The 23,413-nt window shown below is 40.1% G+C and overlaps 6 protein-coding genes across 6 annotated transcripts; 5 read left to right on the forward strand and 1 right to left on the reverse strand.

Annotated features, from left to right (window-relative positions):
- The first annotated feature begins 573 nt into the window (after nucleotides 1-573).
- On the forward strand, nucleotides 574-2,067 carry BCR41DRAFT_350419 (hypothetical protein). The gene is made up of 2 exons (XM_022023666.1): nucleotides 574-975; nucleotides 1,068-2,067. Exons 1-2 carry the CDS (start codon nucleotides 737-739, stop codon nucleotides 2,005-2,007), a joined length of 1,179 nt encoding a protein of 392 aa, XP_021882782.1. The 5' UTR covers nucleotides 574-736; the 3' UTR covers nucleotides 2,008-2,067.
- Nucleotides 2,068-3,290: 1,223 nt separating this feature from the next.
- BCR41DRAFT_394785 (hypothetical protein) lies at nucleotides 3,291-3,688 on the forward strand (the record flags this gene model as incomplete). The annotated part of the gene is made up of 2 exons (XM_022028672.1): nucleotides 3,291-3,539; nucleotides 3,626-3,688. The coding sequence occupies 2 exons, from the start codon at nucleotides 3,291-3,293 to the stop codon at nucleotides 3,686-3,688; spliced, it is 312 nt and encodes a 103-aa protein (XP_021882783.1).
- A 4,164-nt stretch (nucleotides 3,689-7,852) lies between these two features.
- BCR41DRAFT_27225 (guanine nucleotide binding protein alpha subunit) lies at nucleotides 7,853-9,610 on the forward strand. Its single transcript, XM_022020191.1, has 5 exons — nucleotides 7,853-8,141; nucleotides 8,257-8,377; nucleotides 8,530-8,751; nucleotides 8,862-9,274; nucleotides 9,394-9,610. The coding sequence occupies exons 1-5, from the start codon at nucleotides 8,024-8,026 to the stop codon at nucleotides 9,579-9,581; spliced, it is 1,062 nt and encodes a 353-aa protein (XP_021882784.1). The 5' UTR covers nucleotides 7,853-8,023; the 3' UTR covers nucleotides 9,582-9,610.
- A 4,254-nt stretch (nucleotides 9,611-13,864) lies between these two features.
- Nucleotides 13,865-16,949, forward strand: BCR41DRAFT_420923 (sulfate transporter family-domain-containing protein; the record flags this gene model as incomplete). Its single annotated transcript, XM_022029959.1, has 3 exons — nucleotides 13,865-14,218; nucleotides 14,353-15,414; nucleotides 15,677-16,949. The coding sequence occupies exons 1-3, from the start codon at nucleotides 14,109-14,111 to the stop codon at nucleotides 16,947-16,949; spliced, it is 2,445 nt and encodes an 814-aa protein (XP_021882785.1). The 5' UTR covers nucleotides 13,865-14,108.
- Nucleotides 16,950-17,074: 125 nt separating this feature from the next.
- On the reverse strand, nucleotides 17,075-18,571 carry BCR41DRAFT_334695 (mitochondrial carrier domain-containing protein; the record flags this gene model as incomplete). Its single annotated transcript, XM_022021947.1, has 3 exons — nucleotides 17,075-17,983; nucleotides 18,115-18,302; nucleotides 18,432-18,571. Coding segments are annotated over 3 exons (1,237 nt in total), but the record flags the coding sequence as incomplete, so codon positions are not given.
- A 4,027-nt stretch (nucleotides 18,572-22,598) lies between these two features.
- Nucleotides 22,599-23,147, forward strand: BCR41DRAFT_27262 (hypothetical protein). The gene has a single exon (XM_022020192.1). It carries the CDS (start codon nucleotides 22,688-22,690, stop codon nucleotides 23,114-23,116), a length of 429 nt encoding a protein of 142 aa, XP_021882787.1. The 5' UTR covers nucleotides 22,599-22,687; the 3' UTR covers nucleotides 23,117-23,147.
- The last annotated feature ends 266 nt before the right edge of the window (nucleotides 23,148-23,413 follow it).

Below are 23,413 nucleotides of genomic sequence, written 5' to 3' on the forward strand. Positions count from 1 at the left end.
TTATCTGTAACAATTAGATTAGTGTCCATTGACAGGTTGATGGCATGGGCCTGGATTGTCATGCCAACATTGTCTAGATGTTGATGTTAATGATTATATAAATGGGCGTGGTGTTACACTCAGGAACTGGTTGCAGTTTACCCGGAATGCACGCTGTTTCGGAAGAAAACAAAATTAAATCGTCTTGCGCCAGAAACAACAAATAAAAATAATCTGTTTATATTTTTAAAATGGAGAAAAAAGAGTCTGTGTGCTCATCTTTTTACTTATTTTGTCCGACCTGTTGGACCTGTTGCGACTTCCTTTCTTAGTTTGGAGAGAATGAGGCGAGTTGGATATCAGAGAGCTAATGCAATGCAAAGCTATAAACACAAATTTAATTTTTCTGGTCCAATCCTTGATAAGTTCCCGGATAGAAAAGGGCAGAGGCGGTTGGACAGGGCACAACAGGTAATTAAAATAGATCCATTCTACACAGCCTAGTGGACTTTATCTCCCATGCCTTAAATCTCTTATAAATACCTGGCGTCCATGGGCTTGTATCCGACTTTACTTCTTCTTCATCCTCCCTTATTAATATCCATTAATCCTCATTACCTTCTCCCCTCCCCCTCTCTCCTTCTCGTCACCAGCACATCTCCACCCCTTCCTTCCTTCACGGACTTTATCTTTTTCTTCCCTTTTTCCTCTACTTTTCTAGTCCCCCTTCCTCTCATTTCACGAGATTTAATACAAAATGGTTAAAATCCTTGCCACTTCCTTCACTGTCTTTATTTTGACCATCTCGGCTGTTAAAGCCCAGACTACCATTAACATCGCCGATTTCCCTACCATCAATGAAGTTCCTCCAATTGATTCTCCTCAGGTACAGCAGTGGTTGAAGGAGATTGACCTCTCTGGTTCCCCTGACATCGCTCCACTGCAGGCTCCAAGGGGCTCGCCCCCTACGTGCCAGGTCCCGGCCGTTCCCAATTCGTAAGTCCTTTTAAAATCAACCGCTCTTTCAGCGACGCCAGATTAGCCAGCAATCTCACCGTTGAGAATTTTTCTCTCTTTTCCTTTCTTAGCTGTGTCTGGACTTGTGAAGGTTGTGCTGCCGATGATGTCACCTCCTGTGCTGTTGCCAACACTTGGGGTTTGACATTCGATGACGGTCCCTCAACCGCGACCCCCACATTGTTGTCTTTCCTCAAGGCCAACAAGCTCTCTGCCTCCTTCTTCCTCATTGGCTCCAATGTCATTCAACACCCCGAAATTGTGAAACAAGAGGTTAAGGATGGTCATCACTTGGCTTCCCATACTTGGTCTCATACTGCCTTGACCACACTCTCGAACGAACAGATTGTGGCCGAGATGAAGTGGACTGAGAAGGCTGTCATGGATGCCACAGGCCTTCGTCTCAAATACATGCGTCCTCCTTATGGTGATATCAACAACCGTGTCCGTTTCGTCCTCAAGAAGTTGGGTTACATCCCTGTGGACTGGACCGGTGATCAATTTGACACCAATGATTGGAGAGTTGGACCTGCTAAGGGCCAATGGACTATGAATCAGGCAGTTAGTACCTTTACAAAGTCTTTGGATACCTATGTGGCTTCTGCCAAGACCTCGGGCTTCTACTGCTTGGAGCATGATGTCAGCAAGACCACTGTCGACGCTGCTTTGCAATTGATTCCTTTGGGTCTTACTCGTAAGATCAACTTTGCTAATGTCGCTGGATGCCAGAGTGATGCTTCCCCTTACCAGGCTGGTAGCACTTCCCCTATTCCCAGCACCGCTGGCGTCACCACTGGCAACAGCACCAACCCCACCACTGGCAGTGGTAACGGAGCCGCCAAGCCCACCACAGGTTCTTCAAGCCCCTCGGGATCTACAGGCACTTCCACAGGTGCTTCTACTAAAGGCAGTGGTACTACTGTTCAAATCAGTGCAGGTCATCTCCAGGCTGCCTCCGCCGGTATTGTCTCAGCTGCTGCACTCGTTGTTGCTGGTGCCCTGCTTGCATAAAGGACATGTAGAAAGAAGAGAATATATATAATAATAAATGTTAATAGATTTTGTTTACATTATATTTTAATATATCCATAATGTTTATTATTTATCTCGATGTTGATGATCATATCAAAGGTGATATGGAGGAAGGCTTAAAAAAAGAAAATTATGTAGTGAATTCGACAAAACTCTGTCGAGAATAAACTATCTGTCAAAAAAAGACCCATCTATCCTTGTGTTGACCAGTCTACTCTTCAGTGAATGGTAGGCTTTCATATAAATGAAATGTGGCTTATTCAGTGTGTTGTGAGATCCAAGATAAATACCTTAGAAAGAACTAGGGAAGTGGTCTAGAGGAGCAATATGTCATCACGCCGAATGAGAGCATCGATCATCCACTGCATCCTTTACAGAGCGTTCTTCCCAATTGCTCTCGCAAAAGTCTTTTCATCCATTGTACATGTACGTTAATAGAGTACAACAGCGGCGTCGGTAGCATTCCTTTGTCTTTGTATAGCTATATGGCTCATAAACTAACCACTATGACTATATAAAAAAAAATAAAAAATAAAAAAAAATAAAAAAAAAAAAAATTACCCTAGCCGAAGGAGAAGAATTTAGGTACCCTCTAATGAGGACTTTCTAAAGTAAACCAAAGGTCATTGATGTACAGTACTGAAGCGAGAGAATATATCATAGCAGATGGCCGTTGCGTCCCACAAGGAGATTGCTTTTTCAACCTATGCTCTGCCTGCCTGAGTATGAGAAAATGATATCAGACAAAAGTATATGTGTATCCTAATGACTCTCTCTGGCGTAGAGCCTTCCTATTTTATGACTTGAAGAATGAAACTCGAGTATTAGTGTAGGTATATTGATATGAAGAACCGAGTTGCTTTGAGTTGCTGCTTCCTAGGCATATAGTCACTTAAATATGCAAAGGAAAAAAATGAGGATTACTAACCACCAACATTAATGGTGAGCTTGGACATTGTTCTAATCAAGCAAGCACATGCTAGTCTTTTCTTTTTTTTTTTTTTTACATTAAAGAAATCAGCTTATTGATGTATCATTCCCGATTTTGCTGACGGTGCGTATGGTGTGGTGGACTGTACAGATGCCATCTCTCTTTCTCTACTCTGTACAAGTATCATTTCTTCCAGCTGACAGCTGACACTTATACACGAAGATGCGAGGAGTCGACCCTCCTTTTTTTTATTTATTTGGATCACATAAAAACCACTATTTAATACAGCTACGCCTGGTTCACCTTGCATTTGTTGACACGTAATAAGAACATGTCTCTCGATGATAGTACACCTTTTCAAAATGAGATTTATCTAGCTATACCACAGGCTTGGCAGATGAGCGAACCGTCAGAACATATACACGACACTATACAGCATCAACATCAACCACGACTGAAGGAAGATAGCGACCAGCGCTATTATTCATTGGAATTGTTTATCATCCTTCTCACGATCTTCTCAAGTTTGCCTACGGCAATCTTTTTAGCTTGGATTGTTACCTGGAGTGCAGCAATCTTGGTATGAATATATAAATTTAAAACATTATTTATAACAACATAGAAGAGTTGAAGGGTGGGGATAGAAAGAAGAGTTGACTTTGAAAGTCTGAATTTGAGCCAGAAACCTGGGGTAGGGGAGCGACAAGGACGTCCTTCAGTGGAGGCTAGTTATATTAATATTGTCGCCGTCTAAAAAAAAAAAAAAATCAAATGCAAACAAAACATTCATTTTTAATATTCCATGATGGCTCTCCCAACTCAAGGTTGATCGATTCATTTTTTTCATTTCCACTATGTTTTCTTTTTGTTTGTTTGCGCAACAGAAAAAAAAAAAAAAAATGGTTGATACAGTTTTTTTTTACCTTCATTACGAGAATTATAAATAATATATGCATTATATGCATGGTGAGGGATTATTGGAGAGAAAATGTGCAACTCTTGTTATACAGAGATCCCACATTCTGTTTTAACAAAAAAAAAAAAAAAAAAAAAAAAAAAAGAATTATTAATTTAATATCGGCCCATCTCTTTTTTTGTTGGTGTTGTTGTTGTTGTTGATTTATGATAGTATTGTTGTGTACTGTTACTCGCGATCGGCATTATCTCGATGATAGGACTCTCGACGACGGTGTACTGCCCTGTCCTATGTGTCTGTGTCATCCTTGCCTATACATGTTCAGTCATACATGGCTTTGGATTGATCCTTAAAGACGCTTTTAGGATGAATAAGAGCGGGCTTCAAGAAATGATGAATCAACTTGTAAGAGTTTTTTCTTCATCTACGCAAGCGCCACATGCCGGCCCTGGAGGGGGAAGAGGAAGTAATCATTGGACAGATACTACATCATTGTTTTGGTCTCGTGAAAGAAACGAGCCGGAAAGTACAAGAACCCTGAAACGGATCAGATCTAGATCATAAAGCATTTGTTTCGGATGAGGAATGGCACTACAAAAGTCTAGTTCGTTGATTCCAGAGAAGAAGGACATGTGCTAGCTATCCCGGGTGTTTTTCTCTTTTATTCGATAATCATTCTTTCGGGTGTTAGTGTATTTTTTTTTTTTTTTTTTTTTTGAGAGCATTTTTCCAATTCGTCAAATAAAAGAATGACGGCTAGCTATTATCAGACAAGAGAGGAGAAAAATAAATAAATGGAAATTGAGTTACCACGCGGCATAAGTGTCCCGCGTCTTATATATGATCAATTGTATGGGGGGCTGGAAAAAAAAGTGGAGATTGACATCGGAATCAAACTGGGGTAAGAATTTATTTATTTTTATTTTTATTTTTATTTTCACTTTTGAAGTGTACAGTAGCACAGTCGCACAGTAACAGAAAAATTGTAACATTGTCACACAGGGAGGGTGGGGAAAGCATGCACAGGTACTTGTGCATTTGCAATCGCATCATAACCCTATTAAATATAAGTTTAGTCTAGTTTGGTTTAGACCAGAACATGGGAAAAGAATTTGCAAAGCTAAGCTTATAGCGGAGCCTTTTTTTAGAGAAGACAACTCGTGATTAGTATCGAAAAAGAAGTACACGTGTATGCATTTGGCAATGAGATGGAGATGACGGGCGTCAATAGTGAAAGAAGAGATACGACGATCATTCCGAGAGATGATGTGATGAAATGTTTGAAAAAAAAAAATAAAAAAATAAAAAATAAACAGTTGGCAAAGAGAGAAGAGAGCGAGAAGAGAGCAATTGCTCAGCGGACAAAAAGAAAAAGAGAGAGAGAGAAGAGAGAGATGGGAGAGGAAGAAAAATAAAAAAAAGGTTTTCCATGCATATCATTTGCACACATGTTTTAAAGTGTGGACGAAGTTGAAACTGTGCCTGAAAAAATAGTGAGTCAAATAGGGTTTTTTGTTTATGTCCAAACAATGAATGTATTCAATCCGACCCTTGGATGCATCTCTCTCTCTCTCCTCTCTCTCTCTCTCTCTCTCTCTCTCTCTCTCTCTCTCTCTCTCTCTCTCTCTCTCTCTCTCTCTCTCTCTCTCTCTCTCTCTCTCTCTCTCTCTCCTCTCTCTCTCTCTCTCTCTCTCTCTCTCTCTCTCTCTCCTTTTTCTCTCTCTCTTCTCTCTTTCTCTCATCTGCATTCATTCTTGCATCAATCCATTCGGCATCCATCACTTTACTACTCCTTCCTCATTCCCTTCCAACGCACATATTCTCCTTAATAGCAGCACAAGTAGACACACAATGTATGTCACTTTTATATTTTACATCGATTTCAAAGGCGATCCAGTCTCTCTCTCTCTCTCTCTCTCTCTCGCATAACGTACACTCAGCCTCTACACACACCTTCCCCCTTATTGCGCCCATTCTTGTATCATTGCTCAACGCTGCACACGCACAAATACATACTTGAACTCTGCCTCATCATTTCCATCTCTTCCTCTCCTTTCCCCTCGCATGGTCTGTGGGTTGTAAAGGCGCACCTCTCTTCCACGACCAAAAACAGCTGCAGACAATGGAGGGGGGATCTGAGACTCTACGACATTAGATTGCTCAATCTTTGTCTTGATCTTGACCAAAAAAAAAAAAAAAAAAAAAAAAAAAAGGAGTCGTTTATTTTTTATTTTTATTTTTCAACGGTTTCTTTTTGATCAAGAGCTCTGACGCAAACAATGTGATCGTCTACATCTATCCAATTACTCTCAATTTGAAGACTACTTTTACTCAGCGCACGAGCGTCATGCCTGGTTCTAACCTCAGCATTTCATCTTTATTATTACTATTTATATTTCGACAGATAATCCTATTATTGTACGGACGTAGCAGCCTTCATTACAATCATCACTACAACCACAATAACCACAATAGCTTCAACAGACAAGAAAAAAAAAAGGCCACATCCCATTATTAAAAATCAACGCGAAGGTATTTAAAAAAAATTTTACATGTGTCTGAGGTGGTTGAATTTTATGTCTATAGCAAATTTGCCAAAGCGACTCTGAGAAAGAGTATTTATTAGCATGGTCTCCTTAAGGAGTGGGTGGAAGAGAGGAACAAAAAAAGTGCTGGGCTTAGTTCTGCACATGGGACTGGCTTATACATCATGATGTTTCTAACGTTTAGTCGTAAAAAGAGTGCATCGAGTGTTTTTATTCGTTCCTTCCTCTCCTACTCCTTGAGCCCTGATCCTCTCATTGGCCTTTCTTCCTTTTTTTTCTTTTCTTTTTTTGTCATTGTCGTTACTTGTTGGCCAATGACACGTTAAAGGTGTGGAGACATGTGTTTATTTGATATCCCTTGCTTTTTTTTTCTCTAACTGCTGTTGTGCATCTCGAGTTCTCTTTCCCCTGGATTGTGTGTATGGTGAATGCAAGAGCACTGTTGAGGTTTGGGCCCATGCTTAGGGCGTATAAAAAAAAGGGGGTGAGTTGAAGGCCTAGTGGAGTAGTGAAGAATAAAGTTAATTACTCCAAACGGGATCAAACGGACGGGTCCCCCCTACTACCACCTGCTTTTGTTTGCTGCCTTGTTCCTACTCCTCTCCTTCTCCTTCTCCTGCTGTTCCTGTGCTTCCTGCTCTTATCTCTTATTCCTGCTCCTATTCTTGCTACTGCACCATCTCGAAAATCAGCCGTTACCAACTCTAATGGGCTTTCTTGATTGTCTTCTTGTTTAGGAGTCTACTTTTTTCTTCTCTCAACCTCAATTCTTTTTCTCTCTCTCCTTCGACATTCATCTTTCCGCGCCACTTTCTACGTTTTTTCCCAAGAATCATTTGGCAGCTCACAAATTCTCTCACTTATTCCTTCATAAAGTTCTGTCCCTGCAACAGCTGAACACCAAGGTATGCTGGGATACACCATTTCACTGGAGTCCCAACAAAAAAAAAAAAAAAAAAAAAAAAAAGGCTTGCTCAGCATATGCTCACTGTCGCTCTTAAGCAAATCTTTACACCTTCGCCCTTCCTTCCCTTTTCCCCCGATCGACAACTGTGTATCGCGCGATATCCCACGACCCAGATTGAGATTAGCATCGGAATTTTTTTTTTATCCATTGTGATATATTCTTTCCTTATTTATATCTTTAAACAGGAACCAACCACAGGTGGCAACGATACCATTCTCTCCTCCCTAATAGCGCTGCCGCCGCCATTAGATCAATCTTTTGAAAGGCAGGGGGAGGAGAAAACGGCTGATGAAACACACATAAACAACCCTTACTTGGTTTCATTGCCCCCATTGTCGGTGTTGTGTCACAAAAATAAACACCCTGTCTTATTTGTGTGGCGTATCATTACTTCAATTATTAATGTGGCCAAGTAAATTAACGTCAATATTTTTTTTATTTTTTTTTTATTTTTCTATTCTAGCCGCCTTTTCTCTTTCTCCCTTTCTTTCCTTCCCTTTTTTTTAATTTTCGCTCTTCAAGAAGCCCTTAAAAAAGCTATCAATTACTAGACAAGGAGTTCTCTTTTCTCTTATTTTATTTTACTTTCCCCCTTCCTTTCAAAAGTCTAAAGCTCCATATAAACTACATCAGCCATGGGTTGCTGTTTGAGTCAAGATGACAAGGAGAGTCGTAGCCGCAATGAGGCAATTGAGAATCAGCTTCGGCGCGATCGTATGCAGATGCGTAACGAAGTCAAGATGTTGCTACTTGGTAAGTTTTTTTTTTTTTTCTTAAAAAAAAAAAACATTTTCATTCTTATAGATCAAATGTATATAAAAAAGAGACTGGCCTTGCTTATATTGCTTATAATAATCTCTTTTGTTAGGTGCTGGAGAGTCTGGAAAGTCAACCATTCTCAAACAAATGAAGCTGATTCATGATGGTGGTTACTCCAAAGAAGAACGTGAAGCATTCAGGGAGATCATTTTTATTAACACTGTTCAAAGGTAAAAAAAAAGAAAAAAAAAAAAAAAAAAAGAGGAAAAAAGCCCCTATAACGGACAGGAAAAAGTGGTCCGTGCATCGTGATTTAATTTGTCAGTGTAGACAATGAACTGAATACTGAATTCGAACTCCCACCCCCTATGATCTATTATAGTATGCGTGTTATCTTGGAGGCAATGGATAACATGGAGTTGCCTTTATACCACGACGCCAATCGTAATTATGCCATCATCATCATGAGCCTTCCATTGCAGATCGAGGGTGAATATATGCCTCATGAAGTAGCCGTAGCCATCCAGAACTTATGGCTTGATCCCAATGTCCAACAAGCTTTCCAACGCAGTCGTGAATACCAATTGAATGATTCTGCAAAATAGTAAGTACATTTCCATTGATCCAAATTATATATATTATACAGTTGTTGGTCTATCATTTTATTAATTATTTTTTTTTTTTTTTTTTTTTTTCCTTCCCTTGCTCAAATAGTTACTTTGACTCGATCGACAGGATTGCAAAGCCCAACTATGTGCCCACAGACCAAGATGTGCTGCGATCACGAGTGAAGACAACGGGTATTACAGAGACAACATTCTTGATTGGAGACTTGACGTATCGGATGTTCGATGTAGGAGGACAACGGTCGGAGCGTAAGAAATGGATTCATTGTTTCGAGAACGTGACAGCGATTGTGTTCTTGGTAGCGATTTCAGAGTATGATCAATTGTTGTTGGAGGATGAGACCGTGAACCGGATGCAGGAGGCCTTGACATTGTTTGATTCGATCTGTAATTCACGCTGGTTCGTAAAAACGTCCATCATCTTGTTCTTGAACAAGATTGATCGTTTCAAAGAGAAGTTACCTGTTTCGCCCATGAGAAAATATTTCCCAGATTATGAAGGTAAAAAAAAAAAAAAAAAAAAAGGAAAACAAATATTCAAATACTATACTTCCCTTGCTTTATTTACTGACTTGTTATCAATACTTTTTTTTTTTTTTTTTTCTTACGAATTTTTTTAGGTGGCGATGATTATGATCAAGCATCACAGTACATCCTTAACCGATTTGTGAGTTTGAACTTGTCAGACACAAAGCAGATCTATACTCACTTCACATGCGCTACAGATACAAGCCAGATCAAATTTGTCATGGCTGCTGTCAGTGATATTATCATTCAAGCAAATCTTCGGGAATGTGGGTTGATGTAGTAATAGGAAAAAAAGGAAAAAAAAAAGAAAAAGAACCCTATTTAATTATTATATATATTACTTATACATATTCATATACATATATTCGTTATTACGCCCATCTCTCTCTCTCTCTCTCTCTCCTTCTCTCCTTTTCATTATTTTCTTTTTAAAAAAAAAAAAGTAAAAACCCCAAATTGTCTTGTTCGGTATGACATTAGGAAGCTCGTTTGCTACCGCGTCAACCAAACTTGTTCCCACGATGAACTTTCCTTCCTCTATAATCAACATTTGCTTTTGTTCAAGCCAAAACAGGGCAGCTTGAGACCTGTTTTCTCTCCATGTTTTCAAATTATCAAGAGCCGCTTTCTTTGTATGCTCTTTTAGTCAGAAATTGGTGATGACCGAAGTAAAGTCGAAATACATCGTCTGTGGGATGTGTATACATAAATTTAATACTGAACTCCTCGATGGTGTCATTACTGGTGCTCATCACCCACTCTCGATGGGCTTTTGGAATCCCCATGATTCTAGCTTGTGGATAAAAGAAACAAACAGTGTCAGTTGTGTCAAGATACACAATACAAGATTTTAAAGAACAAAACCATTCACACAATTAGACAATGGTAGAATACTGTGCAAAGATGATCATCAGGCAACGAATGCTCAGTAAGTTAACCTCGAGGGATCTGTTAGAAATATAGCTATGGAGAGTTAGTATATCTGTGGACACCAACTTATTCGTCTCTTTTTAAAATGAGAAATGTAAACCACTGTTTCCCCCGACCAAAGGTCCAAACAGGGGCATTCCTTATTTAACAAGGCGCAACTCCCCCAGTAAAAAGTGCCATAAAAACCATTTTCGACGTTTTCTCATTCATTTTTCTGCTCACATGATCACTCATACTCCTCAATAGAAAGAAAGGAAAGGAGAAAGATGTTGTTCTTTTTCGAACAATTTTTTACAACAAAGTGCTTAACCTGAACCGATCGTAGTAACAAGACTTACTCTACAGCTTTCAGTACACCGTTGTTTAAAAGTGGTCTGCAATGGATTTATCTCTTCCAACATTAGAAGACACTACATAAGGTCCAGCATAGCATGATTTAGGAGCCGAAGCTCGTTTTGTGTTCAACTAAAAATCGAAAAAGGTAGCAATCGTCACGTTCTAACACGGCTTCTAACTTCGAGGCGTTCAGCCATAATCCAATGGATGATAGCTTCGGGTCAGTGCCTGCTCAGGCAGGCCCAAACACTAATTATCCGAATGCACGGCTCCTCTCGTGCCAAGTTCAATTACAATTGCAATAACTTTTCATCAGTAGGGACAGTAAAGTAAAACTAATCTGTCATACAACGGTCTAACACTCCTTATTAGTAGATGAACAATCCAACGCTTACTGAATTCTGCTTCAGCATGATAGAAAGAGCCGACATCGAAGGATCAAAAAGCAACATCGCTATAAACACTTGGCTGGCACAAGCCATTTGAAATATACAATAGAAGATGTAAATAAGCACTAATAAAATAAAAAAATAAAAAAAAAAATAAAAAAAGAATGAAAAGGATCCGTTCAGTATTTATCGAGATAGCATCCAAAATTGTGACAAAGTTGGGTGCTTTTAAGGCCTTTACAGACTTTAAACATTAATGGCTCTTGCTAAAGCGCTGGGAAGCAGGCGCCTTTTGAATGGTCAATGGATGGGCTTATTGCCATTGTTTTAAAATAACCCTTAGGAGGATTTGTTCAGGGTCCATGGAGTAGCACCTGTATAAAGTATTTGAAGCACAGAAAAAACCAAAATTATATATCATTTTCGGCACACTCATTAGACTATTGCACCGGAACCTTGAGAGATGGAACCTAGCTAAAGCAAGTAATCGTTTGCTTCGCCCACAGCTATGATATAAACGATGGCTTCCAATATTTCATGCAGTGGTTCTTGAGTAAATGACCAAAGGAAATCGAAAATTCGCTATTTTCCACCACCTGCCCACTTTTCCTTTAAGAAAATTTTTATTCTGACTATGTTTCTGGTAGCGGTTTTGCCACCGTTGGATTCGTAATTGGAAAATTACATTTAACCTGAGGATTCTGTGGGTTTTGAGTGTATCTATGTTGCGCTCTTTCGTTTTTATCAACTAATTTTGAAATGGTTGCCTAGATTAGTCATATACTCTCTGCCTTGCTGCACTTTTCACATAGCTACGGATATTAACTTTCGTTAGAAAACGCGAAACCGCCTTTCAAAAGTTGCGTTTCAGTACCAGCTACCGGCCCTGGGTTGAAATAATCCGGTTGGGTCTGAAATGAGCGACTTTGCATATGGCAACATGGATATCTACATGTTTTTCTGTACACAAATAAACACATCATCATCGGAATTAAGTGATTTTAAGTTCAAAAGCAGATATTTATTTCCTCTGGTCGCAAATCTACGCGGACTCTGCACTAGTTTTCCTAGAGCGCGTAACTTTGCCTTGATGGCCAACAGCAAGAACTGACTGCAGGTACCGTTAAATATGCAGCATGCACCAGGGCAATTTGATGAGATTGTGATGAGCAATGATGCAGTGAGCTTCAACTCACACTGCATGAATTCAAAGAGTGGAAACATCAGCCTGGGGTGCGAATTGCTGCGTTGGTAGGGAGTGTAGATGTGCTCGTTGGCCCTAGTACAAAATAGGGGAACATTTGATGTTTTATTAACGCTAAAATACTGGGAAAGAAGCACGGGGATTTCCTGGGGAGAGAAGCGCTTGAAAGTTATGTATCTAGATGATTGAACCCATGTGAACTTGCAAGCAAAGATGTTGAATGGAGTAAAAAAACACCAGGCAATAAATCAACCTTTGAGCTTCTTGGCTCACCTGCAGTAAAATATTATAGTAATATGCTTGTTCTCAAGCGATGGTCATGAGTTCTCTTTAAGAAAATGAAAGAGCAATAAAAAGATGAATGAACAATCTTAGATTAAGGGACTATATTTCCTCCTTTGGCCGATCGCTTTTATCGCTTGACTTGCAAGAGGCTGGGCCTTCACCAAACCAACAGCAGCGCGTTTGTCTATGGTATTCTCATAGAAGACCAATGAAAAAAAAAAAAAAAAAAAAAAAAAAAAAAACCACACCTTAATCTGTTTAAGAATGCTATGTATGATGCTATTAAGCAAAAAAAAAAAAAAAAAAAAAAAATCAATTGCTCAAGGATCTTCTAAGGAGTATTAGAAGGTTCTCTTCATTCTTAGCACAGGGGACAGTATCATATTAAAAAAAAAAAAAAAAGCAAGTGCTTTGACATTGTCATCCAGACCCCTCAATACTTTTAGCTTAATCAACAAAAGCTCTCGCATCATATCGCGTCATGCGACCCACCCCTTAGTTCCCTTAACCTCTTTAGCGTCATCTGAAGGCTATGCAGACAGAACATCAAAGAAAGTCTTGGCTACAATAAAGGAAAGTTCGATAGTTGTTGGTATGAATGAACAGATGTTAAAAAAAAATCAAGACAAAAGAGAATTAGCAAATCGAGACAAAACTACAAAAAAATTTTTACTATTCGGCCCCCTTTTTGGTAATTAAGGTTTATGGTTCATCCGAGTGATCGCGATAGACTGACAAAATGTCGCCATTTTTTTCGCGTATTACTAACACAAACAGCCGTCACTACTTGTTGTACGAACACTATCACGATATGATTTGCTGATAGTTAAAGAACATCGGCAGTCAGTCGTAAATACATCTGAACGCAGAGTAACATCATGCGCAGCACCGTTGATGTTGAACACAAAATACGAAGAAGACTTTCCCATCATTGTTTTAGCGAAACGAGATCGGGAGAAGTGAAGGAGGGGTATATGCTCTTTGTCAGTTAAAAGCCCAAAAGAGAGATTAGTCAGACATTGCACCATGCGGTGCCTTGGGTAAGAGAAGGACAGGTATGTGACTGTGTGAGCGCATAAGTGTGGTTATAAGCCTAAAGACTACTTCGCCTCGGAGAGTTGGTATAGCAGCATTCAATGCTGTTTCTTGCTACTTTGTTTGTCTGTACAAACATCCAATATCCCATCAGTCTTTCGCGTGTTATCTTGATCGAGCAACATGTGTCTATTTACCACAGCCAATACCTGTTTCTGTCGCACATAAACAAAGCCGTGCGCGGTACTCGTCATTTATCATCATCACAATTGTTTGTTTGGCCAAAATGTATAAAAGCTTATTGTCGATCTTGACTCCTCTTTTTTTTTTTTTTTTTTTTTTTTTTTTCTCTTTCTCTTTCTCTACTTCTCGTACTCCATTGTCAATCCCCATTCTGCGGCCTCTTATTCTTGCTGCTTGCATTGTACAGTTCATTATCTATTCACCCTTGACAATTGGGGCATCATCCCTATTCTTTGACATATATACCCTTATATACCGTTTGTATTCACATACAGACACATCTTTGTACACTGACGTCCTGAATTATAAATCCTTTTCTGATCTCTTTCAAAGACATTTTTATCATCACTTCTCAACAAACACATTCATCTATCCTTCAGAATTTATGGCTGATCGTGAACTAAAAGAGTTTGGCCACAACCTGCTTGGTTGGGTCAAGGCCTTTCCAAGGAACATACCTCGCTATATTACCGAACGCTTTCCTATCATCAAATGGTAAAAATCAGAAAGTGATGGGGGTTTTTTTTTTTACTATTGCCGTTGTTGTTGTCGGTTGCTACTATTGCTATCGATTGTTACAACGAACTAACAGATTTGCATACAATAAACCTTCACCTCTTTCCTTGCAGGCTGCCAAAGTATCAACGTAGCTGGGCTGTCAAGGACATCATTGCTGGCATTACTGTCGGCTTGATTGTTGTCCCACAAGGAATGTCTTATGCCAAAGTTGCTAGCTTGCCTGTCCAACATGGATTGTATTCTGCTTATATCGGTGCTATCTTTTACTGCCTCATGGGAACCTCCAAGGACCTGACCATCGGACCCACTGCTGTTATTTCTCTCATCACTGGTGAACTCGTTGCTGAACTGAGCGGTCGATTGACCCCACAAGAGGTTGCTGCTCTTTCGTGTCTTGGTGTTGGCCTTTTAACAATGATTTTAGGTGTGCTTCGTTTGGGTATCGTTTTGGATTTCTTCCCAACAACTGTTCTGGTCGGTTACACGACCGGTGCTGCTGTAACAATCATCGTCCAGCAGATCCCCAAATGGCTTGGTGTGCCCAACATCAATAACCGTGCGCCAGTTTATGATATCATCATCAATATGCTCAAGGCTATCAAGACCCTCTCTTGGTTGGATCTAGTCTTTGGGCTGGTGTCCATGTTTCTCTTGGTCGCCATTGGATTAGCGGTTGATCGCTGGGGCCGTGGCAAGTTCTCTATTCAGATGATCAAAATCTCACGCTTCTTCTTTGTTACGGTCTTGGCAACTGCGCTTTCTTACGTGGTCAATAAGAATGCACCTCATGATCCAAAGGGTCAGATCATTCCACGCATCTCAATCCTGAAGGACGTTCCCTCAGGATTGCCTCATCCAATGGTCCCTGTCTCTCCAGACGGTGTTTTGTCAGCAATCGCCCCCAAGTTGGCAGCCATCACCTTGGCTACGATCTTGGAGCATATTGCGATTGGAAAGGCCTTTGCAAGACGAAACCGTTATCAGATCGATTCCAACCAAGAGTTGCTTGCTCTTGGGCTTGCTAATGTCACGGCTTCATTCTTTGGAGCATATGCAGTGACAGGATCCTTCTCACGATCTGCAGTCAAGTTTCAATGTGGAGTCAAGACCCCTATTGCTGGCTTTGTCACCGGCGCATTAGTGCTCTTGGCCATTTACTTTTTGACCCCTGTGTAAGTATTTCTTTTTTGTATTCTGCATAATCATGCATTAGCGCGAAGGTGTGGAGAAAGAAAGGAAAGAAAATATGATCACAAGAGCAAATCATATTGATCTCGGACCCTATTTTTGTGGCCCAACTCAAAACAGACGTATAATCAAACTCATTCTTACCACGTTTTCCATTTTTCTTTTTTCTTTTTTTTTTTTTTTTTTTTTTTTTTCTTTTCTTTTTGCCCTCCCCCTTGTCCCTGAAACTTTATTTGTGCTATAAAGCTTCTTTTATATCCCTGATGCAGCTCTCTCAGCTGTCATTATGGTGGCAGTCTCGACCTTGGTCTCGCCACCTTCAGTCTTCTACCAATTCTTCAAAATCAATCTCTGGGATTTCCTCTCATCCCAGGTTGCCCTCTGGGTCACGATCTTTGTCTCTGTTGAATCTGGTATTGCCGCCGGCGTAGGTTTCTCACTGGTTGTTCTTCTCTTCAGAGTCGCTCGCCCTAACTTTCATGTGCTTCGTCAACTTAAGGATCGACCCGATGTCTATGTGGACGCCTCTGTGGACAGCACTTTCGACACAATCCCAGCGCCCCATGGTATCTTGGTATTCAGGATTGAAGAATCGACTACATTCCCTAATATTGAAACGTTCAAGACCTGGGTGATTGATGAGGTTTACAAATATACCCGCTTTGGTGGTAAGGTCAAAGCCGCATCCGAACGACTATGGTCGGATGATATGGAGATCCATGTCCGGAACCTGCGCAAGCAAGCACATGGGCCTCACTCCAACATCACAGATGATGACCTGCCTAGTCTCCGGGCCGTTATCTTAGACTTTTCAGCTGTCAACAACATCGACTCGACAGGTTTGCAGGGCCTCTTTGATCTGCGAGAGCTTTTGAGGGATTATGCAGGCGTTACAGATTACCCAGATACATTCTTTGAGCTCCATTTTGTGGGCATTCAGGCCAATGTCCTCCATATTCTGGAACTTTCAGGCATTACTCGACCAGTGACACCGCTTGCGCTTTTGAACGTTCAGGTGATTGAGCGAAACGAGTCAGCTGCAACCAATGAGAGGTTTGAAGAGATTGAAGTGCTGGAGGATGATTTGAAGCAGGCAAACCAGAATAGTGGAAATAGTAACAACAACAACAACAACAACAACAACAACAACAACAGCGACCGAAGTAGTCAGATCGGACATAGCGCTAATGATGACCATGGTCATCACAGTGGTTTCAAGATCAAATCATCAAAATCCCACCGCCCCAAGCCTGGAGACGTTGGAGCAGGTGCGCTCTCTGTGAATGGTACAGGTACAAGCCCGTTCTTAAAAGAGGAGGGTCTGGTTCATTTGACAGTGCGTGATGCAGTGGACAGTGTCTTGATCCGATATGATGTTTGGGGACGTGGAACTCGAGAGAATGGTAGTGAAAATGGTGGTAGCACTCATGATAAACCCGATTCAGAAAAGAATTTGTCTTCTTCCATTGACGAGCAGTCAACTATCAATAACGAGAAGACTGCTGAACACTTCGTCTAATTTACCAACAGACTTGTACATATATATATATAATACCCATTTTTATCAATGTATTAAAAGGACACACAATTTTTATATATAAAATATATATTATACACGTTTATTTTATTTTACTCTACTGTCATTCACTTGCGTACTGCTGATACTACAGATGAAGATGTGGTAGGCTCATAGTCCAAAGGCATCAACTTCTGCTTCATTACTTCATATGTAGAAAAGAAGATGGAGCATACGCAGAACCACCAGAGACTACGTGGGATAGCACCGACGAAGAAGGTGCTGTAAACACTTTGACCAACACGCATGGATCTGATAAGAGCATTGGAATGAGCGCTAGCCTTGAGAGCCTGCATTGTTGCCTGGCGGTACATCTCACGACTAATGTTTGTCATTGTGATGGCCTGAGGGGTAGTTGGTACGATGGTTGTGGATGGACCTACGGCAGCAGTGCCTTTCTTGAAGGTCATAATCCTGGTACGGATGACATCCATGGGAGTAGTGAAATATCCAGCCAAGAATCCAGAAATGCCACCAAACAAGGTCGAGGTCATAGGGGGAATCTTGACTTCGACAGGTGAGGATGCAATGTAATTGGGATCTGAAGTGATCTGAGTAGTGAGAACACGGGTGTGATAAGCCTTAAAGTTCTCATAGGTGGTGAAAAGGATGACCATGAATGGACAGTCGCGTGCAGTGGTGCTCCAGAATCCTCGGAACAAGCCTCGGACGCCTTCATCCCTCAGCACTGCTCTGAAGACATATCCTGCATTGATGTTGCTCTGGGATTGTTGTCCCATATGAGTGTGGTGGTTATAGTATCCTGTTTGCAGCCTGGATGTGATGACTTCACGAGGTACTTTGATCACAGAGGATGCAAGGTCTCCAATGATGGCTGAGATGGCTGTAGCGGGAATAGGTGAAAGTGTTGGAAGCCACCAAGGATGATGAGGGGGATTGTGTCCAGTCTGAAAACGAGATGTTGGTGGCAAGAGATATGATTTCGTGAGCTCGTAGAATGAAAACCGAGCACCTCCCTATGAATGGGGGAACAACACAGCAACAGAAAAAAAAGACGGGAGATGAAAAATATAATTAGTATACTTTTTTATCTTTACCGCTTCCCTTATTGGTCATGGCTTTCTTTTTTTTTTTTTTTTTTTTTTACCTGGAGACCCGCACCAATGGAGCTGACGAGAAAACCCTTTCCCAGCATTCGAGCGGTTTCACGAGTAAAGATGGCAGACCATGCGATACCTGATCCACCAGGGACTTGCATTCTAGTTTTGAGGGTATCGAGTGGGTGCATTACTGCATATGAGAGTGAGAGTGATACAGCCCCTGATTGGAAGTGATCTGTCATATGAAAAATGGAAAAAAGGGGAACAAATTAATAAAAATAAGGAGATGAGATCTCAACGCCTTTTTTTTTTTCTTTTTGTCTTTTTTTGCTTGACGATCCGTGGAATGTTGGCTTTCACTTACTCTTAAACTTCTGTATCTGTGTGTATGCAGGTGTTCTTACTACGGGGGCTGAGTGTGCATGTTGTTGTGCTACTACTACTGCTGTTTTAGCAGCTTGAGTATAAGGATAAGAAGTCTGTTGTTGTTGTTGTTGCATCATGAGTGCGTTTTTCTTTATATGTAACAAGTGTGTATTAAAATATAAAAATTATAAATGAAATGCTTTCGTCAGATTAGAATGAGATGCTGAATGAGATGCTGAATGAGATGCTAAAGAGAAGTGAGTAGTGAAAAAAGAGAGGCAGTTTTGAAGAAATAGTAGTTGATATGACGTGGATCAACAATAAAAGAATAAAGCAGACTAAGGTGAGTGGGGAGTACAGATCAAGGACAAAGGATATGAGAATGGAATGGAAGATCCCAATGTTCGTGTGCAATTGGCAATTACGAAGAAGAGTGAAGAACAAGAAGGAAAAAAAAAAAAAAAAGAAAAGAAAAGGAAAAGAGAGGAGCACCATTAGTTTAAATATAACATTGGACAATTGACAATAGCCGCCTTGCGGTCTTGGGGGGAAGGAACACCAAAATATAATTGTTAAGGTTTCTGGTTTTTTTTGTCCGAGATGGAGAGATTAGCGTACAAACAAGCATCAAGTAAAAATCATGGCCAATCAGATTTGATGCGCGTGCTTTATCAGCGGTGACTGTTGTCTACTAGCCTATGATTGACAAACTTGACTCAGAATTAAGGGTCGTTACGACTAATTTGACACTTTGTCTCAAACGCATTCACACATTCCTTGCACGGGCAAAAGTTTGTTCTTAAATTTATAAAATAGACAAATAGTTTATATACCAAGCATCATTTTTTCATTTTCTTTCTTTCTTTCATCTTTGGATTATGAAACTATAAAAACAATATGCTCTGGATCTTTAAAATGGAACAAAAAGGTTTATAGTCACAGTATATACTCTAGCATTGGATCAATGGGTGCCGTCAAAATAGATGACATAATTTTTCATGTAAGGTCCGTCCGTGTCATGTATTTTAACAGGAAGAGGACGGAGAAAGAGAGACACCCTGGAGCCGTAGTGATCCTTATTGGATACACATCAAAAAAAATAGTAAAAAAAATGATGACAACCAGCTTGGATTATGCAAGTGCTGAATATTAACAAAACGGCTTCGGGTTAGGTGAGTAAGACAGCCCATTACAGTACTTTCTAATCCCGATGTTTCTCCCTTTGTTCTTTTATTGGACTTCCTTTAACTACGCGTCTGCCTTTCTGCCTTTACTATTCTGCCTTTTTGTTTCTATACCCACTTTTGTGAACCCATGTATGATCTACTCTCTCTCAATACCACTGCAATATGAATTGACAAATTTATTATTTTATTTTATTTTATTTTATTTTATTTTATTTTATTTTATTTTATTTTATTTTATTTTATTTTATTTTATTTTGTTTTGGCAAAAGGACTATGTTCAGCAATTAGAATAAGAATGAGCAAGTCAATGTGGTTTGCGATACAAATGCTGAATGCAGTCCATAAGCAGGCTTTGGCAATATGGTGGCAAAGAGCAAACGATCCCTGAAAAGAAACCACAGCTTCAATAACATTTCGCTGCTGTATGCAGCACAGGAGTAGAAGCATAAAAAATAGACAAAACCTTGTATGCTTCAATGCAAATAGTAAAAGTATCAAAGCATTGGCACAAACAATAAGCAAATAAAGTCGCATGAACAACCAAGCATTGGGCACGAGCCTTCTTACATACCATTCTGTGCTACAACTAGCGTTTGAACACTGACGCCACCAACTTAAATCCTGATCACAAAAAAAAAAGAAAATACAAAGGGGCGAATGACAATTTCACAATCCTTTAAAACCTGAACCTTCCCCTTTTTTCTTTTTATTTTTTATTTTTTCTTCTTCTACAACACATACAAAGCTTTGATCTATCCAATTCAATCCAAACAGACACTTTGCCACTATCGTTTTCCTTAATTTTAATGCAGACATACCAAATATTCACGCTACACGGAATACATTGACCATGTCTCTTCATTCCTCATATGGCCCGCGGAGAAATTTTCGCACGCCTTCCAAATTAAGATGCCGTCGTGCACTCTCTTCAGGGCTAAGGTCTACATTGTTCTCATCGCCGTCACCGTCATCATCGCCATCAGCAGCAACAACAACAACAGCAGCAATAACAGCGGCAACGCTAACAGCAGTAACGCCGACAAGAAGAGTAGCTACTCCAAAAACATCAGATACTTTCTCATCCAGAAAGGCTAGAAGGGCCTCCATTACGTCGCCATATGCACGATCTAAGGGGTCACTGCCATCATCGCCTCTATTGCCACTGCCATTCCAGTCGAAGATGACATCAAGCTTCATCGGTCTCATACAAACAAACATGGCCCCTCCAAGATCTCCTGCCCCTATACCCAACAACAGTAATAATAGGCATAAAAACATCGACGATCCTTTTCTTCCCTTTTGTACATTCAAAGATGCAGCGTCGGTCACGTCACTCAATCGCTGCAAGACAAGGGATATCTTTATTGATTACCGTGAGTAGCATCACCATGTCATTCATTTCTTAGTTTTTAATATATCAGCGAAGTGTGATATAGCCAGCGAATAGAAGAGAGGCATTGTACTCTAGCGAAGTATATATTTATATACCATGATTGTTATCACTCTCTAGCTTACATTAAACCACCCAAATCACCAGACTTCAATGCAACCACCACAGAAAACGAGGACGACCCCTATGTTTGTCCATCAATATCTCAGATTCCTCGCTACAAGAGTGTTAGATTGTGCTCCCATATTGACATGATGAATGGAACCAGTAAAGCAACAACAATAACAAGAGGAACAACAACAACAACAAGATCACCAACAACAACAAGTCGGCAGCTTTCTTGGAGGGTTGACGAGGCTCACAATCCGTTTTTTGTACCTGCTCTTTCTTATAAGAATAAGGATGATGCCGCTAAGAAGATCAATGGTGACCCTCAGGGGCGTAATATTGATGACCAGGGCTTTGCCAATATCGAAGGTAAAGGGACCTTTTTTGTTATTTCATTTCATTTTTTGAGGGGAAAGGTCATTATTGTAATTTTTTTTTTTTTTGCAATCACGAACTTATTGCATCAGTTTGAAATTTTACGAAAGGTTCGGCAATTCTGAACTCCTCTCTCATGATTTATTATTATTATTATTATTATTATTATTATTATTATTATTATTATTATTGTTATTATAATCACAGCAAAGTCCTTATTCGTACGAGATGAACATCTGAACTACTTGAATGAAACATATACCGTTGACGAAGTTCCTCTTGGTTCTGGTAAATTTTCGCGCGTGTACAAGGTTCAAGACCGTACCACAAAGATATTCTATGCTGTAAAGATCCTGAACGAACGTGGAAAGGGTAGCATAAGGAGGTTTGTTGCATCGTCAAGCACCTGCTTTTAGGGACTCAATTAGATAAAGGATTTTTTTTTTCTTTATTCTTTTTCCCTCTTCTTTAGACTAATTATACACCTTGGTGCATTTCAATGTTTGTTCTGTCTAGGGAAAACCTTTTGAAAGAAGTCAGGAATATGTGGAAAGTTGGTCAGAGTCGGTCTCGGCATGTAGTAGATTTACACAGCGTTTGGATACAGAACGCACGAATACATTTGCTATTAGATCTCTATGGATGTGGAAGGTAAACCGGATTAATGGCATACGACAACCCCCTTGCTGCAGATTCCCCCTCTCTCTTTAATGAATTATCTGAAATATGTGCGTTCTAATATGGCCTAAATATTGCATCGCTTTTTTTTTTTTTTTTTTTTTTTTTTTTTTTTCATCCAGCCTTAAATTCACAATGATGACGCTAAAGGAAAAGAGTGGTTTTGACGAAGGGCGGATATGGCGATATCTGAAGGAACTTTCTTTGGTATGTTTTTAAAAAAATAAAAAATTATGCATTTATGCACCTGCAGAAAGCTCTTCATTATTACGAGTCTATGATGTTCAGAGATATGAATGTATTAAGCCTGCTAACCTGACTAATTTTTTTTTTTTTTTTTTTGACACACAGGGCTTGCATGCCATTCATCAATGCAATATTATTCACCTTGATTTGAAGCCAGAAAATATATTTATCGGCTCAGACAAGACTCTCAGGATTGGCGATTTCGGTCACTCTGTCGCGCTGCCCCTCCAAGAGAATGAAAGTGATGGACTGGAAGGCGATCATTGTTATATGGCCAGAGAGCTCCTTGACGGTCATTGCGGTGTGTTTTCAGACATCTTTAGCCTCGGAATGATAATCTATGAGATGATCAGCAATCGATGTGATGAACTTCCAGGATATGGCTCTGAATGGCATTACTTGCGCAGCGGAGAACCCATTTTCTGTGAATCTCGTAGTGTTGTCGCAGGGATTGGCTCGGAATCAAGCTCAGGCTCAAGCTCAGGCTCTGGCACAAGCTCAGGCTCTGGCACAAGCTCAAGACCTGAATTATCGACGATCAGCAGTAGATATGAACGGTTTTCAGTGGAACTATTAAGCCTTGTTCAATACATGATGCAACCCACTTTCGAGAAGCGACCTCAAGCGACAGAGATTTCAGTCATTGCTTCTCGTTTTGATACCCATTTTAGCAGAGAAAACAAAGGTCATCTCGCATGACTTGTAAATAAACTATTTTATTAAATGAAAAAGTGAAAGGAGGATTTGTGGAGTATAATAACGCATTGGTTTTTTTTTTTTTTTTTTTTTTTTTTTTTTTGCCAAAACCCAAAACCACGCGACTAACACAAAAAAAGAAAAAAGAAAACAAGTTTGACTCCTTCCCACACAAAGCACACAGGCGGATGGATGTTTATGAGTGTGGCTTTCTGCTTTCCAACTTTCAGTGTCATGTGATGAGGAACCTGCACAGCGACAAAAAGGGGAAAAAGGACTACATGTATAGAGCAAGGCACT

The sequence above is a fragment of the Lobosporangium transversale genome, assembly GCF_002105155.1.
Source record: "Lobosporangium transversale strain NRRL 3116 chromosome Unknown BCR41scaffold_12, whole genome shotgun sequence".
Taxonomy (NCBI): domain Eukaryota; kingdom Fungi; phylum Mortierellomycota; class Mortierellomycetes; order Mortierellales; family Mortierellaceae; genus Lobosporangium; species Lobosporangium transversale.

Coding starts and splice junctions, on each gene's coding strand:
- BCR41DRAFT_350419 (XM_022023666.1), top strand. CDS start 737: ATGGTTAAAATCCTTGCCACTTCCTTCACTGTCTTTATTTTGACCATC. Junction 976..1,067: donor GTCCCGGCCGTTCCCAATTC/GTAAGTCCTTTT, acceptor TTCCTTTCTTAG/CTGTGTCTGGACTTGTGAAG.
- BCR41DRAFT_27225 (XM_022020191.1), top strand. CDS start 8,024: ATGGGTTGCTGTTTGAGTCAAGATGACAAGGAGAGTCGTAGCCGCAAT. Junction 8,378..8,529: donor TTTATTAACACTGTTCAAAG/GTAAAAAAAAAG, acceptor GATCTATTATAG/TATGCGTGTTATCTTGGAGG. Junction 8,752..8,861: donor TTGAATGATTCTGCAAAATA/GTAAGTACATTT, acceptor TTGCTCAAATAG/TTACTTTGACTCGATCGACA.
- BCR41DRAFT_27262 (XM_022020192.1), top strand. CDS start 22,688: ATGGCCAGAGAGCTCCTTGACGGTCATTGCGGTGTGTTTTCAGACATC.